General features: G+C 36.8%; 1 protein-coding gene across 5 annotated transcripts in view; it reads right to left on the bottom strand.

The window, feature by feature from the left end:
• The window catches only part of cadps2 (Ca++-dependent secretion activator 2), a 351417-nt gene that overhangs the window by 40203 nt on the left and 294237 nt on the right, over positions 1-16977 (bottom strand). For all 5 annotated transcript variants that reach the window (XM_056451362.1, XM_056451364.1, XM_056451365.1 and 2 more), the window contains exon 18: positions 14508-14664. In XM_056451362.1, coding sequence (XP_056307337.1) covers positions 14508-14664 — 157 coding nt within the window. The remainder of the gene's footprint in view (positions 1-14507; positions 14665-16977) is intronic.

Genomic DNA, 16977 nt, shown 5'->3' with positions numbered 1-16977 from the left:
AATAGGCTAAAGTCAAAGTGAAGAGTGCTGTTCATATTGTGAATTGAAACACAAATATACCCCCTGTATTTTTATCCACTGCCAGTGAGAAACAGCTTATTACAGTTATGCAAATGCATAAATCACAGCAAATTCCCATCTAGGAGCCACACTCAGGTTTTTCCAATCACATGATCATATGTTCTAAAAGAGGACTCTTTGGGCTGATCTTGTGTGTAAAAGGAAGAACAAGAGAATTCTTCCCATGATGCCTTGCCAGAGAAGATATCAGGTGTGATGTGGATGAGAACATGTGGCCAAATGCAGAAGACTAGGCAGAATAGAAGATTCGCAGTACTGGGTTGCAGCTGGAAGGGCATCCGCTGTGTAAAATATATGCTAAATAAGTTGGTGGTTCATTCCTCTGTGGCGACCCCTGATGTATAAAGGGACTAAGCCGAAGAAAAATGAATGAATGATTCATCAATTAAGCTTTAATTCTCATTTCATTTCACCTATAAGATGTCCAGTATATATTGTGCCACAGCCTACCCAATTTCCCATATGTGTAAATGCACAATGTAATTAAAGCATTCAGAAGGAAATGGGTGTCTGAGAGAGAGAGAGAGAGAGAGAGAGAGAGAGAGAGAGAGAGAGAGAGAGAGAGAGAGAGAGAGAGAGAGAAAGAGAGAGAGAGAGAGAGAGAGAGAGAGAGAGAAAGAGAGAGAGAGAGTCTCCTCAGGCATCATTAAGTGTAATTCCCATCTCTCGATTCTTCATCATTAACACTAGCCTTTTTACTCTCATGGGTGTGTGAGCTCATTTCCCAACCATTTAACAATGATGAAACTCATTTGAGCATTTAGCGTCAATGTCATAACATTTTTTTTTTTTGTCATGAGCACACACTTAAAACTGTGAAGAGCAGAAACTAATGCCTGTCTAAAATCTGGAAGATTAGAATTTAGATGGTACTGAGTGTTATCCACTATAAGGTTTTAATTTAAGGCCTAGAAATAACACATGATGATTTCAGTGCCTAATGAAGCAGAGATACCCTGTATACACTTAATGAGGAAGTGTTAAAAAGGTTTTAAAAAAGAAATTAAGCTAACATTGAGATGATCGAGCTCTCTCAACTATTTTAATCATCCCTAAAATCTACTACTATATTTTGCAGATTTGAATTGACAAGTTCACTCAACTGATTTGAAAAGGTATCAGTCAGTTAAAAACTAATAATAATTTGGCATAATTTAGACTAAAAACTATTTCTTTTATTATTATTAGAGCTTAGTTATGTAATTATTATTACAAAGATTTTATTTTAACTTTTGTGTCTATTTCAGGAATATTTTCTGGTATCTTCTGACAATGACAATCTAATATCAGAAAAAATGAATCATCATTCTATTATTCATTAATAATATTCATTGTGTTGACCATAGATTTCCAGATTTTCATTTTCAGATATACTTTAAAAAGTTATTACTTAATTTACTTTAAAAAACTGAAAAAATCTGTAAACCCTTTGACTTCAAGGGCACCTATGATGAAAATCAACTTTTGGAAGCTGTTTGGACAGAACTGTGTGTATGTATAGTGTGTCCACTGTCATATTGGAGTGAAATAAACCCAACAAGACTCTTTAAAATTTCCTGATGTTAAAATAGGACCCAAATCCCAGTGATTTTGAGGCCCACCGCGACGTGACATAGGAGTACAGATTTTCCAACTCATCGAATTGATTGACAGGTGCCATGTTTCTATAATAACGTGTCCACAGAACATTTTTACTTTTTTGCAAATAAACTGGGATTAAAATATTTGTTACAACTCTCTTTGATTTTTATACATTTTATACGTGTAAAATGTTTTTAAAACAGAGCATGTTTGTAATAATGACAGTAAAATCGCTATGTAATTCTTAACTGCTATAATCACCACAGCCGCATGGTGTCAGTCAATGCTAATATGTGTGTGTGTACTGCAAATGGCATTTGTGTGAGACTCATCATTTCAGAAACGGCTTGAATAAACTCCACCACAAATAAACTTACTTGGTATTTTTGACTAATGTGCTGTATTTCAGCTTCATCAATCACTGACTGCTGTTCATCTGACATAAGATGTTGAAGAGCAGCTCATTTGGATTTAAAGCCACAGGCTACAAAAACAGCTACAATGTATTCTGACACCAACATGGGCAATTTCTGGAGGCTATAATAAATAATCTGATAGATATTTTGAGCTGAAACTTTACAGACATATTCTGGAGACACCAAATGCTTATCTTACATCTTGTAAAGGAGGTAATATTGGTGCCCTTCAACTTTTATAATTATGCACAAAATTAGTTCACTTAATAATTAAAAGGCAACAAGTTTACTCTCTTAAGTAAACTTAAGTAATCGCTTTTTACAGTGTACATACTTACACACACACAAATGAAAATTGGATATATTTAATCTTAAAGGCTTAAGACGCTCCCTTAAGCTTCAACAGCACTTATTGATCACCAATGAAGAAGTATGCAGATGTAGCAAATTATCCAGCATCCAGGGAAGCGAGCGGCTGAGCGTGAGTATTTACAACATTCCAACTACTTAAAAACACGAAACTGTGCACAATTTCACTGTATGTGTGTTTGCTGGATCAGTCTTTCACTGACACTTACAGCAGAAGACTCTATTTCAGTGTGATTGAGAGAAAGTAAACTTAATTTCTCTATCTCTCTCTTTCTCACTCACTCACTGTGGCCCATTTTACCTGCTGGCGTGACTTTTCCTCTCCTTTCAGTTGTTTTACAGCGATACTTCTGGATACAGACACGAGCACGTGCCTGCAGAGTTTTCTCCACCGTGTCTATCATGAATCAGCTGTGATCTAGCGAGGGGTCATTCTTGAACAATTTTGTATGACTCGAGAGCGACGAGTCCTTTCGAAGGGATTCGTTCATTTGCACAGTTGTGCAGGTGGGAGCAGAAGATTAGTCTGTTTCGAGTCTTCTATCGGGTTTAAGCCGTCATTCATCGCGTGAAAGACATTTGATTCGTTCATTTCTCGAGTCTTCGGATTTGATTAATCTCTCTTTAATCTCATGCTGCCACGTGATGAACGAACGACTCAAAAACCAGAAGACTCGAAAGGTGACCGAATCATGGCTCCTTTCGGCTCCGACTGAGTGCATTGTTTAAGCTTAACTTATATGGGTCTGTGTGACGTGAACAAACCATTTAAATTTGAAGACTTTTAAAGACTTTTCTTATAGCATTCTAGTTATGACTTTTTTGTAGTGTGGTCAACGTCTGGACTAGTTGTAGATTGGAAGCAACTTGTAACATTTTAATAATATTTTGGCAAATTGAACGAAAAGAACGAAATGACTCTAAAAAAGATTTGTTCGTCTCAAAGAACAAGACTCATAGGTCCGAGTCAGTAAAATGACCTGAACTTCCCATCACTACTGTGATGCACCGAGAAATCGAATTGAACCGAATCGATAGTATGATAATCGTAACCGAACCGAACCGTGAGACCAGTGTAGGTTCACACCTCAAATATATATACCCTAATTACCCTGATTACCCTAACCTGCCTAGTTAACCTAATTAACCTAGTTAAGCCATTAAATGTGACTTTAAGCTGTATAGAACTGTCCTAAAAAATCTAGTAAAATTTTATTTACTGTCATTATGGCAAAGATAAAAGAAATCAGTTATTAAAAAAAATCTTCTCTCCGTAAATAGAAATTGGGGGAAAAAATAAACAGGGGGGCTAATAGTTCTGACTTCAACTGTATGTATACACACAGTTGAATTTACATTTATTACTATTAAATATAGTATTTGTTCTAATATTCATTTATTCATTTTCTGTTCGGCTTAGTCCCTGTATTAATCTAGGGTCGCCACAGCGGAATGAACCGCCAACTTATCCAGCAAATGTTTTACGCAGCGGATGCACTTCCAGCTGCAACCCATCACTGGGAAACATCCATACCCACTCATTCACACACACATACATACACTACGGACAATTTAGCCTACCCAATTCACCTATACCACATGTCTTTGGACTTGTGGGGGAAACCGAAGCACCCGGAGAAAACCCACGCGAACTTAGGGAAAACATGCAAACTCCACACAGAAATGCCAACTGACCCAGCCGAGGCTCGAACCAGCGACCTTCTTGCTGTGAGGCGAACGTGCTACTCACTGCGTGAAAAAAAGCCCGTTATAACATATATTTATATATTTAGTTATGTGTTGGAGTAAATTTACCAAAGTCACCAAGTCTTGGAGTATTTTGTTTCACTCTATAACTCCTGATGGCGTTTCTTTTCTTTTCTTTTCTTTTCTTTTCTTTTTTGTTTGTTTGAATTTGTAACAAAAAGTTGGTTAATTTAATTTAGAAAAGTTAGGAAATCAATATTATTCGAAATATTTGAGATTTTCAATCACATCACAAATAAAACACTTGCTTTTTTGACCAACTGTCATTAAAAATTATTTTTTCAGACCTAAAAAAACAACAACAACATTTTACTCAAACTTATACCTAATAAATTAAATTAATGAATTTTCATCAACCAACTTGTACAAACATGAATCTAAACTACTGTCATAAATATATTGTTCAGTGTTTGTTCGTGTTAAACACATTAACTCATGGAAACCTTCTTAACAGCATTGTATTGAAATGTGGTGTGCCAAGAAGCATTGAAACAGATTTGATAACAATGCTAACAAATGCCATGGGTTCTCATGTGTCTAGTAACTTGATATCAGATTGCTTCAGAAATAGTCAAATGACTCTAAAGCCAGTTTTTTTTTTGTCTTATCATCTACCTACTGGGAAAAATAGAAAAGAACAGCACATTTTAAAACTGTATGCTTGTATATTGAGCTTCAAATCATCTTGACCATCAGTGATTATGTTCATATTCATATTTATATCAATTGTCTGTCTCTCTGCTGTTTTTGACTGTTTGGCGCCATCTTGTGACTGAATAATACATAGGATAGTGTATGTTCCAGTCAGCCTTTTTCATTATCAGCTTTGTGATTTTGAATCTTTGGTGCCATCTTGTGACTGAATAATACGTAGGTTAGTGTGTGCCCTATTTAGCCATTTTGGTTTCTATCAGCTTTGTGTTTTTGACTATTTGGCGCCATCTTGAGACTGAATAATAAGTAGGCAAGTTTATGTTCCTTTCGGCAGCTTTTGTTCTGTCAGATTTGTTTAATTAAAGAATTAACAAACTATTAGAGCTCAGAACATCAGAACATTTGTGTGTAATTTGTATGTTTTAACAAACATAAAATCATGTCGCATTTCACTGTCGGGCTAGTAGCTCGCAGCACGTTATGCAAACCCTGCCCCCAGAATGCCCCATGAATCAAATGTCACACAACCCGCCCAGTTCAGTGGGAATCAGGCAGGCAGTTAAAGCACACCATCACATCATCACGGAACTATTAAAGTGAAGTTTCACTAACAAATTTCAAAAGGAGCACGTGATATGATTGAGCACGACTGGCTGTAATCAGTATTAATCCAATCAGCGTGAACCAAGCTTACTATAAATGGATCACTTTCTCCCTACTGCTCTATCTTCGTTTTGGAAGAATCCCCCCTTCCACCCCATCTCCTCCTTTTCCTCTCCTTTTCTAAGGTGGAGCTCTTGAGACCTACCTGATCTCGGATCCCCTTATATGCTTATTAACCAGGTGGAGTCTTGGGCTCAAGTATCTATGAGCTCAGGGTTCTCTCCCGGGACAGCATCCAAACCTGCTATAAACGCTAAGCATATCTAAGTGGGAACTCTTGAAATGAAGACAACCGAAACAAACAAATGACACGTTACTGTACAGCATTACATTATATGTCTATGCACAGTCCTGTGTATTTTCGTTCATTATATTTGTTTACTCTCGTCGACCGACTGTTGGCATTGTGTATCGAGTGGTCTCGCCACTAATTGAGGAATGACTCAGCGCACGAACCATAATATAAAACCACAGAAATTTTCAGGTAATAACTTGGTATAAAATGTATTTTTATAACATCCTCGGTTTGATAGACGCCGCCCAAATGCTCCGGAGTGACCAAAAACATATTAATTTTTATTAATTTTATGACACTTAATAGGTAATTCCACTTTATTTACAAAAGTGTGTTGTTTTCAGAATAGGTTTGTCTGTGCTTTCAGTAAATTTTCATTTATGTATTCCGCATAAACATACTCTTTATAATTACCTGAAGTGCGTTTCATTTGTAATAGCCTTACTTCGGTATAATGTCATTACGATTGCAATTTTATGACGTGGTTAAACCTCAGAAAGTGAAAGAAAAAACCAAAGTAAACCGTTTTACCTGCTATCTATTAGAAACTGAGACTTTACAGCCATCCTATAATGTACCATATCCTATATACACTATTATGGGATGCTGAAATTAAATGCTGATGGCTTGACCACATTCCTCCTCTTACCAACAAACAAAAAAAAAACCCATCCCATTCAGAAACATCTTGCAAGAGTCACATTTACATGGGTTCAGCTGTGTCCTCTTCATTTTCTTTGTCTGACTCAGGCTCAAACTGATACGGCCTCACTGACATTATTTACAGTTTGACAGACAGCATGCAAGAGAGGCATGACGTTTCCCAGTGACGTGAAGCCGATCCGGCAATCACAACACATTAGGTTAGCTGACTAATCAGAGCCCTTTGAAGGCGGGCCTTATAGGAGGAACCAGGAAATATGATGGTCGTTTCAATGTTAGCTCAGTGGCTGTGTAAAATTAAGGTAAGATATGTAAACAAATAATGTGATTTTTTACAAATGATTCATGAACACACATTGTTTTGCACCCCATAAACACAATCAAACCTTTAAAAAAAGAACATTGTGGACCACCCCTTTAGGCGGTTTTGGACATAAGAGCAGGTAAGGCTACAGCCTATATTTCGTTGCGCTCAGCAGTTATCCATTAATAAAGCTCTATATTTAAAATTCATTTTTAAATTTTACCACGTCATATAAAAACATAAACATCTAGTTGAGGACATAAAACACATTTTTTTACATGCTGTTTAACTCAATCCGCTTGTGAAGCAGTGCTGCTCAGGACTGGATGACAGAAAAGAAGGTGGTTTCTGATAGTTTTGCTCACCCATAAAGTGCTCTGTTTGCGAAATTTGATTAATATCATCGCATTCAAATACTTTATAAATAATATTTCGAAACTCCTCCGTTGTTTATTGTTTTTAGAAAATATCTAAAATCTTTTTTTCAGATAGGCCTTTGTAAAATAAAAGTTTAAAATGGTTTGAAACAGTTTAATTTATCTGTATTCTATTTACCTAAATTGTTATAGCTTTTGTTTGTTTAATATTGGTTTATTTATTTAATGTAATTTTATTTTATCTGAATTTGTAATTCTTTAAATTATTTCAATATAGCTTAGGCTATTTTATCTATCTCTGTATTGTGTTGAGCCTACAACATGTTACTTGTAAAGTTGTAAAGTTTTATGTCTTTCTGTTGTATTCATATTTTGTATAATCTCCAAAATAATTTAAAAAAGAAAGAAAGAAACTCAGCCCCTCGCGACATTAACAAAGCTGTCAAGCGAGCACTCTTTCGCCCGGTCTTACACACACATGCATCTAAATGCGCACGTTTCATGCACAAACACACCATTTAAATTTGACAAAAACTCTCGACAGCTGAAAGTTATTACCTGCTGTGTCTATATTATGGTGTAAAGATTATTATGCATTATTGAAACATCAAGGAGGATGCAGCAAAGGAAGATCACTTATGAAATAAAAGTACTTTATTATTTTATGCAAAACCCTTACATTTAAAAGGGAAACACACGGAGACCCGGAAGGGACGTGATGGTGGAGAAAAAAAAAATGGCTGGAAAAAAATGGGTTGGAAAAAAAAATGGGTGGGAAAAAAAAGAGTGATAGGTAAACATATTTTGAAAGTTTTTGCGTTTCCTCGCAAAGATGTTTTGCATTATCTTGCAAAACTGTTGTTCGACAAATACTTCACTTCATACATGAAAACCCTCCCGTTTTTGCCGGGATTGTCCCGTATTTCCACAATATATCCTAATATTAGGTATTTTCCCATATTTCTCTCATAATTTTAATCTTAAAAGCATGTTGAAATTAATATAAAAATGTCTGCATTCACTTTCTTTCCATTAAAGCTGCGCGTCGATCAGCCCCCCTCATATGCAACCTCTGAATCAGTGAATGCATGTATAAGCGCTGACTGACGGACGCGCTCCGTATGATAAACTGATCCCAGATCAGCTTCAGTACACGCAATTAAAAGTGACACCTGTTATCAAACAAGTGAAGAGCGGCAAATGAATCTCTCCTTTTGTTTTGTTTGATGACAGAGGCGTCATTTTACGAATCCACTAATATATTGAGAACATACTTTAACTGTTTGTGCTCATTTCAGAGGAAATTAGTTGTGTTTAAAATAAAACACGCAAGGCATCCGGGCATGTTTACATATTATTAAGTGTATTTGTATGTTTAAACACACACCCGAATCCAAAATTGTCCTGCACTTTAGCTCCTCTTTAAATGGCGTATACAGTTGTTCTGGGAGTCAGTCAGCACTTATATGCATTCACTGATTCAGAGGTTGCATATGAGGGGCACTGATCGACGAGCAGTTTTATGGGAAAATACCTAATAATAGGATATAATGGTAAAATACGGGATAATCTGGCAAAAACGGGAGGGTTGTCATGTTTGAAGTGAAGAGTTTGTCGAACAACAGTTTTGCGAGGGAACGCAAAACATATTTGCGAGGGAACGCAAAATCTTTCAAAAATATGTTTACCTATCACTCACTTTTTTTTCTTCCACCCATTTTTTTTTCTTCACCATCATGTCCCTTCCGGGTCTCTGTAGAAACATAAGGGCGATCATAAGCAGAAATACCCCTAGCCTATAAGGTGTTTTATAAAACAGCTTATCCTAAACTGACCAGCTATATGTTTTCCTTTCCCTTATTTATTTATTTTTTTGGGGTATGTACTCCTTTGCGATCGGAAAACAAGTATAATGGCGGCACGCCATCTTTACCAGACTCGGGCAAACTCCACCTCTCTTTTCACTCCGCCCCGAAGCCCAAGCTGGCCCTCTTTGGCCCAAGGTATTCGGCGGGCCAAAAAAGGCCAGCCGCTGACCCTGAGGAAGCCCTGCTTTAGCCTCTCCAGGCCCCGGAAGTGACAGTGGAAACGCGACTGGCCTTGGCTTGCCCTGGCACGCTCGCTTTAGTCGAGATAGTGAAAATGCGGCCATCGTTTATTCATTGATAATATCCTCCTGGATGTGTTTTATCTCTTACATAAAGCCCTTCTGTTTTATACAAAAGCCCTCTGCTTAGCGTCAAATATTTCCCTGTTTGGCTTTATTCTGCAATTACAGGATGGACCTATCTCTCTCTCTCTCAAAAAAAAAAAAAAAAAAATTTTTTTTTTTTTTTTACTAATGCTTTGCATCTTAGACTTTACACACCTGAAAACTTGTCTATAGCACTTGTTCACTGCTGCTCTTATAGTTGTGTGAATTGCTTCCTTGTCCTCATTTGTAAGTCGCTTTGGATAAAAGCGTCTGCTAAATGACTAAATGTAAATGTAAATGTAAATATGCTGAGTTCATACCAAATGTGAAGCACTGTGCCACTCACTCTAGCTTACTTGGAGGATGTTTTGAGTTTAATTATTACAATTTAAATGGTCGATGTGATTGATGCGAATTCCACGTGTTCATGGCAAATATGTCACGCATTCCACATTGTACATGCTGCATGATGCAATTTTTGCCTCTGTTTGTGCATTTGACTGTATGTAACTCACCCAAATACATAATTACAAATTTGGTGTCAACCCAGCATACCATATGCTATTGTCATGCAACTATTATGTATATTATAATTACTAGTTCAGTTATCTTTGCATAAATATACTTTAAATCTCAATTTAAAAAAAAAAGTACACAGCTGAAATATGACAAACTAACTATAGTATTAGAATTCACTCTCAATTTTTTAAACAATTTTTATTACAATTACTTAACTCTGCTAATTAAACATGAACGTTTAAAATAATTGTACACCAAAAACATCTACATCTTTACTAGCCGGCATTGATTTCTACCTTTGAGATTAAAAGAGATAAATTTCTGTGTGATTACTTTAGCGAGAACAGGGCAGAGAAGCAATATGACAGGATCTTTTCAAGAAAGTTCATATATGAAAGAGTGTGGGAGTTTTCTATATCTTTCTGCCAACTGTCTGTGTTATTAGAGGCTGCCATCTCCATTGTCATGCTCCCTAGATAACTAACCATATCTATTCCAAACAAACTGCTGTTCAAATGAGACAGTAAAGCAAGTGTCTTTATCACCGTCGCAAATGTCACAGTCATGCAAACCAATTTTGGCTGTAGCTTTTATTCTATCAATAGAGCAACAACTCAGTTAGATTCACATTTTGAAGGACGTAAAATTGATATATAAGATAATGTCTGGCTAATTACGAACAACACTGGTGTTCAGGATATCTCGAACGCTCTGGGTTTAAAAAAAAAATGACCTCTTCAGCAGAATTCAAGTATTTGCTCTGGCGAATTTCAAACCAGTGAAGATAATTTAGCCTTCAGTGCCACTAACCGATCACACTGTATATCTAATTAGCGTGTTGACAATAACAGAGCACAGCATGTTAACCTACTCTCCTAACAAGTATTGTTTTTCAAAGCAACACTGGTGTTAATTAGCGTGCTTAGCAGTGAGAACATGTGATCAGAACTTTTGACAAATGTGAGCTATAGGGGGGATGCCGGATTTACAAAACATTCTTAAGGAGACATTTTTTAAGTGAAATTTTCTTTTTAATTTCTAACTTGTGAAAAAGTTACATATTCCCAAAAAATCTTAAAAAATTTAATTTTCTTCAGCATTCAGATTCTTAGAAAGACTGTTCTTAAAAGGACTCATTAAAGTTAAGATTAATGACAACTAATTGTATATATATATATATTTTTTTTTTTTACCAAACTTCACATAGTAAAAAGTGATGTTTAAAGGTGCAGTAAATGAATGTCTTAGAACATTTCTTGTTGTGCTGGTTAAAAGTCTCTTCACATTCCAAGAATAATGATAAAAGTAAATGATCTAAATGTATTTATATGTATTTTTATAGTCAGGGTAAGGCATAAGACTAAAAAATGTTCATCCAATTAAAATTTATCGGGCTGACATTTCCTATAATTCTGATAAGTATCCCAAACTGTCTGTCAACAAATGTAGATTGTACAACTACGCATTCATTGACGCAAATCCACCATTTCAAGAGTTCACACTTAGCTGATGATTGACTATAAAGCTTGTTTGAGATGCTGTCCTGGGAGAGAGCCCTGAGCTCATAAGATCCTCGAGCCCGTGGCTCCCTCCCATTTGCAAGGCAAGAGGGGAGTTTGAGCTCAGGTAGATCTCGAGAACTCCCCTGCTGTAGTAGCTAATGAACAGATAGTGACTGCTCTTAAGAGATAACTACTTACTAGGAGCGTGTCTATGGTGCCGATTTGGATTAGACAATTAACTTAAGTTCCATATTTTTGGACGGTGGGAGGAAACCGGGCAACCCGGGGGAAACCCACGTGAGCATAGGGAGAACATGTAAACAAAAAAAATCTGATCTGCCTATTTACATGATAGTCGAATTGTCACATATCCGATTTATATCTGATTCATTTCCACATATGAAGAAGGCCTGAAACTGATCTCTAAATATTCGAATGCATGCGTTTTTTCCGTGTATACATGGTCATAGAACTGATCTGATCTGTGTCACATATGAAAAAAAAGCGGAATTGGGTCACATTTAACTGGCAGTGTAAATTGGGGCCTAAGACAGGTAATGTTATGTTTTAAAATGATTTTTGTTGCGCAAAGCTTATGTAGATTTTGTTGTTTTACAAATGGGTTATGAGCACGCAAGTGTTTAGCCACTCAAATCTTCTGCTGAAAGGTACCTTTTACAGCATCGACAATGTAAATTTTTATCTAGTTTAACAACAAAACATTCACAAACAGCACTATTCCGCCTAGCCTGCTTTACTGAGATGAAGTTAGTTTTATATTCACATCACATTGGTTCATTTTTGAACAGTGACAACCTGTGACACGCTCCCTATATTGTTTATCATGCTACTCTGAATATTCAGGCTGAAATGGCATGCAAGCATGACTTAGTAATAAGTGTAATTCCTGCACCCCACCGGCCAACCACTTAGAATACAGTAGTCGCTTTAGGACAAAGCGCGTGAGAGAGAGACCAGCAATCCTTGCATACATCAAATGTTGCTCATTATGACAAGATTTACTTGCTACACAACTGAAAACGTGCAAGACATAATACATCTTTTCGTTCGGAATTGTAGTATTATAAAGTACTATAAAGCAGTGATGGGTTGTTCTTGAACGATTTGTTCATTTTGAATGAATTTTTTGTATGACTCGAGAATGAGGAGTCCTCTCAGGTAGGGATTCGTTCATTCATGCACGTGCACAATTTGTGCATGAGGAGTAGAAGATTAGGGGGCGCTCCTGAGCAAAGCATGGTGTAAGTCGACTTTTTGTTAGCTCCTGCAGTAACCTAATTATTTCATGATTAATGACGACATCAAAATATCCTACACTGAAAAAAGTGTTGCATGCAAAACTGTTGCAAACAATTTATTTGTGTTGAACTTAAACAAACAAATTAAATTTAATAATGCTCAACTTAATTTGTTTGTTTAAATTCAGCCCAAATAAATTGTTTACAACCACTTAACATAAAAAAAATGTTAGTAAATCCAAGGAATCATCTTTGAATAATTTTTTTCCGTGTAATATGGTAATGAAACATAGAAAATTCAAGTACGATGGCTCTGGGAACCCATGGCTTAACGACTTGTCTGGAAAGGGAACCGTAAACCAACCCAGACAAACCCACCTCCCCAGTCCAGGTGAACACAACGAAATGAACATAAACATTGACGTGCTAAAATCTGAAATCCTAACCTCTATAACAGCAGAAATTGTGCTAAAATGAAAGCAGTTCTGGCAGAGGACTTTGACTACTTGAAAAGTGAGCTACAGAAAAAGAGATCTGAAATTACTATTAATACAGTAGCCACATGTACCGAACTGGAAAACTTAATGTTAAAATCAAGGAGTAGAAGATGAGTTCCTTTTTCAAGTCTTTTATCAGATTTGAGTCGTTCAAAGACAGAAGCCAATCATATGCAGTAGGAGCCGGGAAAAGGTTTTATCTGTTTATTTTTTGAGTCCTCGGGTTTGAGTCATCTCTCTTTACATGCTGTCACGTGATGAATGAACGACTCAAAAACCAAAAGACTCAAAGGGTTAACTGATCATGGCTCCTTTCAGCCCAGACTGTGTGCATTGGGTAAACTTATTCGGGACTGTCAGTGTGACGTGAACAAACGACTCAAATTTGAAGACCTGTCGGAAGAGGTGAGTTGACATAATTATAGACAAAAGACCAGGTAAACAATAGATGATTATTTTCTTTCTTATAGCATTCTAGTTATGACTTGTTTGTAGTGTGATCAACATTTGGAGTAGTTATTAGATGAGTTTGGATGCAACTTGAACGCAATGACTAGAAAAAAGATTCGTTCATCTCAGTGAACAAGACTCAAAGGTCAGAGTCAGTAAAATGAGCCAAACTTCCCATCACTACTATAAAGTTTTCTAACTGGCAAATGACATGATCTAGTGGGTTGTCTACTGTCATCTTTAAGGTGTGCATTTATGATATCAGAAGGCGTGGCTGTGGATGGCAGGGGAGGGGCTGTGTTTTCAAACATATTATGCAAAATGGTTAATATTTTGGCAGACCACCTATTGCAGCTTTAACAGAGTAAATAAAATCTCATTCTACGCTTTGTTACTGTTACGCCTGCTGTTCGAAAATGCAGATGACTCGATTTAAAATGGGAAATGCTGGTGTTCTGTTTCTGTTTAGATAGACTGAAATGCAAGCTTTTGAAAATGGAGGTGTGGCTAGCCCTCTGATTGTTTTTTTGGACTACTGTGTATCGCTCCCTGATTCACTAAGCCCCTCTCATATGACTGCAATTTCCACACATTCAACACAATTTCTCAATCCAAAACATTATCAATTCTGAGTGGGCCTCACACAGGTGAGTGGGCTTGACAAACCACCTGTAGAAAACACACACTTTAAACTTTTAAAAGGTTCAAGAATCTCTTGAATACTTTTTCTGAGATTTAACAGATTTGTGTGTGTTGAGCATCAGTTAAGACAACGTTAGCACCTGTCAGCTTTAATTGTGAGGAAAACTGAATCCATATGGATGGATATATATATATATATATATATATATATATATATATATAGATGGATGTTTTTTGAGTCCAACCTTCAGGAGAAAGAATAATAAATACGCACGGTCAGTCCGGAGGAAGTTATTGAGCAGCTGAAATAGAGGAAAACTGTCCCAGGAGTCCTGCTGTTGGACGGCCAATGCTGCATCCATGTCCACTGTGTAGAGCGATAGAAAGATCTCTGCATGCTCAGCCATCGCCTCTGGCCACCAGGAGAAGGCCTGCAAAATATAGACTATGCATGAACAGGTGTGCTTGTCATATGAGGATGATTTTTCAATTGGGGACAAAGGGGTATATGCATGGAGACTTTTAATTTGGAATAAGCCAGCTCAGGTGCTTCTGGTGAAAATCTCAGCGTTTAAGATCTGGTTTCTTTAAAATTGAGATATGATATAAAGTGGGCCTCACACTGGACAATAATCAATGCTCTAAATTACATTGTATGGCGATATGTATTTAAAACAAAAAAGCCATACAAAAGATCAATGTCAACAAATCAGTGCGTGTGACGAACGGCCATATAAGTCCAAAAAAAAACAAGGAAAAAATCCACCAAAAGAGGTGAGTGAAAGAACTGTATATGTGATGCGAGCTTTCTCTCTCTGAATGCGCTGAGGAGTGCTAAGCAGTACAAAAACAGTTAACCTATCAAAATAAACACACACCATAAATAATAAAGCTGCATCAATGCATATTTCCCGCCAGTTCTGTGTAAAATATGGCAAGCAGAGTTTATATGTTTATATATTTATTTATATTGTGAGATGGTGGAGCACAAGAGCAGTTTGAAGTGGTTCATAGCCTACACAGGTGTGCTGCACTAGCTTTTCTAAATAAATGACAATATTTAGCTCTAATACATGTCTGCATTGTTTGTATTTATTGTTGTATTTTTTGTTAATAATTGATTGTTGTTGCTTGTACTGTAATAATGTCTATGTATTGTGCATTGTTCATACAGTAGTTTTTTTTAATTATCATAATAATTATAATAAAAAACTTAAAAGAAATGCTTTATATTAACCTGAAGTTTCTGTTACTGTATTAAAACTAATATAAAGGAATCAGATGTTTAGTGGTTCAAAGTGATGTGATGAATTGGCGTTATACTGTTATTCCACACTGAAGGCTGATTTATACTCCCGCCTGGCACCATTTAGCCGACCTCTACTGACTGCACGCGCACCTCACAAAACAGACTAGGCTTTTATGACGCGTTCGCCATTGTGATATTGTTTAAAACGACATGGGGCGGTCAAAAGAAACCCACCATGAAATAGTTAAACAAAGATATAGGAAGTTTCCAGAATATCGTTCAAGACTTTTAAACAAATTATTTTTTCAATTATTTAATGATTAGAATTATTTTTATAACCATTTTATTAACCATAACAAAGATTTTTTAATCAAACTTTGATGCATCACTTGCTTTTGTTTATATCTCGGAAAGTTCCAACTTTTAAAGTTTAATAAAAGCTGGATTTCAGCTGTAGGAAATCCAAAGGTTTACATTTTTAATCTCCTGTTTCTAAATGGTCTGTCTCTAAAAGTGAGGGAGGTGTATCATCATCAAATCATTTGTGTCTTTGTACAGTTTTACAGCCAACTGTGTGCTAGTTTCAAGTGCTGAGTTTGTACACCGAGACTAATAACCACGCACACTGAATTAACTTTGACTGAGGCACCGGATGCACCGCTCGAAGCCTTAACACGGCACACCAGACACTCTCTGTGGCGCGACAGAAACATGAAGTGTCCCGAATCGTCGCGCCACGCATTTTGGAATTCTAAACATAGGTTTCTTACAGGGTACACACAACGGCGCTTCAAGTCGGCTGTGCTAGAAACCTATGTAAGTCGGCTAATAGAAACCTATGTTTAGAATTCTAAAATGCATGGCGCTGCGTCAGCGTTGCGCCACGTAGAGCGGCGCTTCTGGTGTGTGACCTGCAGGCAAGTTTGTTATTTTATTTCCAATGGAGAGATGCGCACATGAGGCAATGCACTTGCACTTTTCCAGCTGCACCTAGTTAAGATCACAGGGAGCTTCTGTGATTGTGAGAAATGCAAACGGCTAAAGTATAAGGTAGACGCAAAGAAAAGTACACATGTTTGCAAACCTACCTAAAGATACAACCAATAATTCTGATTAGAGTGATAATGTGGAGAATATTGATCTTGTGTTGAGCCCAAATGAGCCTTGCATCTAAAAACAGAGCAAGGATGTTCCTTTAATGATATCGCTTTGACTCACGCTGAAAATGGCGGACGTGAATCAACAAACTGAGGATATGATGACGCGCCTGTCAATCAATATTGGTTGGTGGGGGGACCGCACTCCTACGTCAAGTTGTGGTCGGTCTGAAAATCTCTCCAATTGGTCCACCGTTTTTATGTTGTTAAATTGAAAAAAGCACTGGGTGTGTTTATATCACCCCAATATGACGCTCTATACACTATACCTACACACATGTCTGTCCAAACAGCTTGAAAAGTTGATTTTTTTACCATAGGTGCCCTTTAAATTCTGA

The sequence above is a fragment of the Danio aesculapii genome, chromosome 25, assembly GCF_903798145.1.
Source record: "Danio aesculapii chromosome 25, fDanAes4.1, whole genome shotgun sequence".
In the NCBI taxonomy this organism is placed as follows: domain Eukaryota; kingdom Metazoa; phylum Chordata; class Actinopteri; order Cypriniformes; family Danionidae; genus Danio; species Danio aesculapii.
Note: the sequence above shows the minus strand (reverse complement) of the source record. Positions and strands in the feature narration are given on the sequence as shown.